At 35.9% G+C, this 6,122-nt stretch overlaps 1 protein-coding gene across 1 annotated transcript; it reads left to right on the top strand.

Moving 5' to 3' along the window:
• The first annotated feature begins 1,515 nt into the window (after positions 1–1,515).
• Positions 1,516–4,497, top strand: LOC139868727 (uncharacterized). The gene is made up of 6 exons (XM_071857062.1): positions 1,516–2,527; positions 2,854–3,616; positions 3,711–3,843; positions 3,921–4,250; positions 4,359–4,402; positions 4,458–4,497. Exons 1-6 carry the CDS (start codon positions 1,516–1,518, stop codon positions 4,495–4,497), a joined length of 2,322 nt encoding a protein of 773 aa, XP_071713163.1.
• Positions 4,498–6,122: the final 1,625 nt, after the last annotated feature.

Consider the following 6,122-nt stretch of genomic DNA (forward strand, 5'->3'; position numbering starts at 1 on the left):
ACAAGCTAAAACACATAGCATGTATCTCAGAAAATTCGGATTTCATGCAAACCCTAACGTAAACTTCGATTACGCATATCTTGAGCATACGATAACGAAATCACGCAAAATTGGAGTCTAAAATTAATAACTTTTCGATATCTTTCTAATTAAACATATTACAAAGCCAGATCTCATATCAATTTAATCATATCATCAATAAACAAATTCGTTTTTCAATCAAACAATGTTAATTACGCAATCAATCAACAATTAACAACACTAGACATCATTAATTGAGCACTAGACTCTAATACACTATGTAATTGATCAAAAAGACTGATTTATAGAGATTAGGGTTTACAATTATACCTTTCTAGCACAATCAATGCACAATACTAGATGTAGAACTATGTAACGAGCAACTTTGATGCACAAAACTTTATCTAATTTTGAGTTGATGATGGAGTTATGGTGGTGATGGGTGTCGACGGTCACAAGGGGGAAGGGGGAAGCAAAATCGACCAAAAAAAACAAGAATGAGGGTTTGTGGGATTTCCTTGTTATTTAAATGTTGGATTAGGGCCTAATTACAAGACCACAAGCACACTAGGAGCCCAAGCAGGGTTGCAGATCTCGGAAGTTCTCGGCGAGATCTCGGCGGGATCTCGGTTTCAAAATTCAGACGAGAAGTTTTTGCCTTCTCGTTGGGATTTCTCGGTCAACGTAGCGATATCTCGGTCAACTATCCATTTTCTCGTAAATCTCGCGAGATCTCGCGAGATCTGGGCCATCTCGCGAGAAATTAGTCAATATTCTGGTCAAATTATTTTTAGGGTTTTTTTTTTACAAAACGTAATAGCGGCCACTCCAAATCAGATTTACTCTCTGTAACAAAGAAAAGGCGATTAGGGTTTCAATCTGCAATAACTTCTCCTTCGATTATCACTTTATCAGGTATTAATTTCATTTTCATTTAATATTTCTTCGATTTTCAATTTAGATCTTCATCTATCATCATCTATAAACTTCGATTACCAGGTTCCTAATGTGTTGTATACTTATTACTTGTATAATTGACTAATTGTATTGTATATTTGTACCATCTATGATCTATGTATCATAAATTCATAATTTTGTGTTGTAAACTTTACTTGTTGAGTTGTTGTCATTAGTTACTTTGTGGATACATTTGATAATGTGGTAAAGTTGATTCACATAATTGTATTTTATTGTGTAATTACTAGTAGGTATATAAAATAATAATGTAGTAAAGAAATTCGAATTTGTGTTGTATTGTATGATTTGTATCATCAGTAACTTTGTGGCTAGTTAGTGACTTAGTGTACCAGTGTATGTGTATGATACTATGATCCATACCTTTGTGGTTCCTATAGTTATCTCAACAACTTTGAAGTTGTGCTTAATCTGTGTATGATAATTCAGGTTCATAATAATGTTGTATAGTTGTATAGCTTATGTGTATCATAGTAGTGTATCACATTGAGTTTCTTTTAATTGTAGAGTTATAGTTCAATGACAGAAGCATCTACGGGACCATCGATTAACACTACGGCTTGTAAAGAACTCAAGAGAAAATCTGATGATGTTGGGTGGAAATATGCGTATTTGGTAAATGCAAACAATTTACAAAGAGTGAAATGTACACTATGTGGCAAGGAAATGTCGGGTGGTATACATAGACTGAAAGAACACATCGCGGGTGTAAGGGGAAATGTTCAACCATGTTCTAAAGCTAAAAAAGTAGATAAAGACAAATGTCAAAAAGCTCTTGATGTGCTAGACTTAAAAAAGAAAGCTAAACAACATCATGATAGATATTTGAGAGAGGAAGTAAACATTCGTAGGGAAAACCCGATTGACCTTGATGAGATGCAAGAATCGTTTGGAGAATTGAAGTCACAACGTTCTTTTGGTCCTATGGACAAGTTTACATCCGTTGAAAAGGGAAAGGGTAAACAAACTAATCTTGAGAATGCTATGAGAAAAGAACAACTTATGCGTGTGAAGGAGTACATTGCTAGGTGGGTTTATGAATGTGCGATTCCATTTCACGCTATTGAGACGGATAGTTTCAAAGCTTTATTGGAGGCGGTTGGTCAATTTGGATCTAATGCTCAACCTCCAAGTAGATATGAGTTGGGAGAATCTTTGTTAAAAAGGGAGATGGAAAGAACAAATAATCGTTTGAAGTTATATGAAGATGAATGGGCGGCAAATGGATGCTCGATCATGACGGATTGCTGGACTGATGCTAAAAGAAGGAGCATCATGAATTTATGTGTCAATTCAAAGTCGGGTACCGTTTTCCTCTCATCTACAGAATCTTCTGATCAGTCTCACACTAGCGAGCACATATATGATTATGTCGAGAGTTTTATTCAGAAAGTCGGTCCCAAAAATGTTGTCCAAGTTGTGACAGACAATGCCTCAAATAATATGGGAGCGGCAAAGTTGTTGAGGGAGAAACGACCTACAATATTTTGGACATCGTGTGGGGCGCACACTATTAATCTTATGCTTGAAGGTAATAAATTATTTATTGTACATTGTTACTGATGCTATTTATACTGCTGCTACTAAACTACTACTGTTAAACTGCTGCTACTAAATTATTTATTATACATTGTTACTTATGCTTGAAGTTGTTGCTATTTTATCTTTCATTGTTACTGCTGTAACCAAACTGCTGCTACTAATCTGCTGCTACTTATGCAGTCTGCAACTAAACTGCTGCTAATAAACTGCTGCTACTAGACCACTGTTAATTTTACTTGCTACTGCTAAAAAACTGCTGCTATTAAACTGATGTTGCTACTACTACTATTTATAAGTGTTTATTTATTTTTGAAGGTATTGGTAAGGAACAAAGGTATAAGTCTATACTTGATAAAGCAAGGAAAATAACAGTGTTCATTTACTCCCATCATAGAACGTTAGCTTTGATGCGGCAATACACGAAGAAAAGAGATATTGTGAGACCGGGAGTTACAAGGTTTGCTTCCTCTTTTCTTACTTTACAAAGTTTACTTGATAAGAAAGGGCAATTAAGACAAATGTTTGCGAGTAACGAATGGGAAGCATGTAAGTCATCAAAGACGAAGGTGGGGGGTGATGTTTATAAGTTGGTGAATGATAACAAATTTTGGGCCGGCGTGACAAGCTGCCTAAGTGTGTTTGCACCTTTAGTCAAAATTTTACGAATGGTAGATGCGGATTGGAAGCCTTCCATGGGTTTTCTACATGGTGAGCTCAAAAAGGCTATACAAGAAATAAAGGATGCCTTGAACAATAGAAAAAGTTTAGTTAAACCTATCATGGATATCATCTTAACTAAGATGGATGGTCGATTAGATTCAAGCCTACATTTGGCGGCTTATGTTTTGAACCCTTATTATTTTTATAATGATATAAGTGTTCAAAATGATGAAATTGCGAATGATGCGGTTGTTGAGGTTATTGAGCGAATGTTTTGCGATGATTTTGAGATGCAAAAACTAATAGTGTTGGAGGAGTTGCCGATTTACAAAAGCAAACAAGGAAAATTTAGTCGGTTACTTGCACTCAAAGGATGTGAGAAGAACGATGATAAATATGATCCGGGTAATACAATTAAGTATCATATATCATATAAAACTATATTATTAATATTAATAGTTATTAGTTTTTTTATATTTATCAACTTATTTAATTTATCTTTTAAATTGTAGCAAGTTGGTGGGCAAGTTTTGGTGGGCAAGTTTTGGTGCCTCCACTCCTAATTTGAGACGGGTTGCTATAAGGATACTTTCCTTAACTACGAGCTCATCGGGTTGTGAGAGGAATTGGAGCACTTTTGAAGCAGTTAGTGACTATAAGTTTTAAATAATATATTACATGTTAAATTATCCTTTTTAATTATACTATTCTTAACTTTGCAGGTGCATACAAAAAAAAGAAATAGACTAGGGCCATCTAAGTTGAACAACCTTGTTTATGTTCAATTTAATGCAAATTTGTTGGATAAAAACAAAAGAAGGAGGGAGAGAGGACATGATACCCTATTATCGAGAAATGATGCAAGTGAGGCACAAGATTGGATTTTAGATGAAGAATTGATTGCGGAGGCACAAGATGTGAATGAAGCTTTACCACCTCGAAGAAGCGTGAGAACTCGGGATCTTTTCGAGGATTTTGAGTCGGAGAGTGAGGTGGAGGAAGTAAATGAAGAATTTGAATACGAGTCGGATGGAGTTGAAATCCTTGAACAAGTATATGAACACGACAACCTCTTCTACGATGTTGAAGAATAATGGAATTCTACTTTATGTTTTGTTAATGCCATTTGATGTTTAGTGTTTTTGGTGTAATTTGTGCAGAATGATGCTACTGATTTTCTACTACTAATGATGCCATTTCATATGTAATAATTGTTGGTAGCTATTTTACATTGCTATTGATGTTATTTTACATTGTAGATTTGTAGTAACTTCTAAATCTCTTGCACCTACTGATTAGCTAGTGATGTTATTTATATTTTATATATGTATAATATTTGAGTCTTCAAATGCACCTATTATATGATTTATTATATTATAAAAGTTCAAAAGTCAACTAAAGTCAACGCCCGAGATCTCCCCGAGATTAATCCGAGATGCCGAGATCTCCTCAAAAAAGTCTAAACGAGATCTCCCCGAGATCCGAGATCTCCAACCTTGAGCCCAAGTCACAAATTCTAAGGTGCTAAGGGGGGTGGTCGACCGAATGGCCCACCTAGGGGTGTTCTGGGCTCGGTTTTGCTAAATTACTCATAAGCGCGTGGTCCGTTTCGTTGCCATTAATCGTACCGGGTCTCCGGAACATTAACTAGTCGTTGAAACGCAATCACCGAGTTTAATTCATTAAATAAATAATAAATTAAAAATAATTTTCTTAAAGTCAATAATTATGGTAAATAATTATTGTGTCGTTTTTCTGAGTTCCGTAAACTGAAAAGTTTTCTAGACGATAAACTTAATCGTAACGTTTCTAGTTATTTCGCTAACCGAAATAAGTTCGTAAATTAATATAACATATTAATTCAAACATTCCTCTAATAAGTATGTATTTAATTCTATTAAATACACAAATCTAAGCAATCACCGTTAAATACTTAACGGACAATTAACGATAGTAAACGGAAAAAGTCGGGTTGTTACATTACCCATCTGTTATGAAAAATTTCGTCCCGAAATTTTAGTGGTCATCCGCCGTAGTCGTCTCCTCGGGAAACAGTTGCGGATACTTAAGTCTCATCTGGTCTTCACGCTCCCACGTGAATTCTGGTCCTCTTCGGGCATTCCATCTAACCTTTACCAGCAGAATTCTGCTTTGCTTTAGTTGCTTAATCTCGCGATCCATAATCTCAGCAGGCTCTTCAATGAAATTAAGCTTAGGATCTACTTGCACTTCATCTAATGGAATTACCAAACTTTCATCTGATAAACATCTCTTCAAATTGGAAACATGGAAAGTATTGTGAATCTCGCTAAGTTTCTGTGGTAGTTTCAACCTATACGCTACCGGTCCAATTCTTTCGGTAATCTCAAACGGTCCAATATACCTTGGAATTAACTTTCCTCTCTTTCCAAAGCGCACTACACCCTTCCAAGGTGACACCTTAAGCATAACCTTATCTCCAACCTGAAATTCCAAATCTTTCCTTTTAAGATCTGCATAGCTCTTTTGACGATCTCGTGCTATTTTCATTCTTTCTCGAATCTGCACGATTTTTACTGTCGTTTCATGTACAATCTCAGGACCAGTTAACTGACTATCTCCTAACTCAGTCTAACATAAAGGTGATCTACACTTTCTGCCATACAGTGCTTCAAAAGGTGCTGCCTTTATACTTGCGTGATAACTATTGTTGTAGGAAAACTCTACTAACGGTAGATGTCTATCTCATCCACTTCTGAAATCAATCACTTATGCTCTTAACATGTCTTCTAGTGTCTGAATCGTCCTCTCACTTTGCCCATCAGTCTGCGGATGGTAGGCTGTACTCATGTCTAAACGAGTTCCCATGGCATCTTGCAAAGCTTGCCAAAATCTAGATGTAAATCTACTATCTCTGTCGGAAATAATGGATAGCGGCACTCCAT

Source organism: Rutidosis leptorrhynchoides, chromosome 9 (assembly GCF_046630445.1).
Source record: "Rutidosis leptorrhynchoides isolate AG116_Rl617_1_P2 chromosome 9, CSIRO_AGI_Rlap_v1, whole genome shotgun sequence".
Lineage (NCBI taxonomy): Eukaryota > Viridiplantae > Streptophyta > Magnoliopsida > Asterales > Asteraceae > Rutidosis > Rutidosis leptorrhynchoides.

Coding starts and splice junctions, on each gene's coding strand:
- LOC139868727 (XM_071857062.1), top strand. CDS start 1,516: ATGACAGAAGCATCTACGGGACCATCGATTAACACTACGGCTTGTAAA. Junction 4,251..4,358: donor GAGTTGAAATCCTTGAACAA/GTATATGAACAC, acceptor TAATTTGTGCAG/AATGATGCTACTGATTTTCT. Junction 4,403..4,457: donor CTAATGATGCCATTTCATAT/GTAATAATTGTT, acceptor TTTACATTGTAG/ATTTGTAGTAACTTCTAAAT.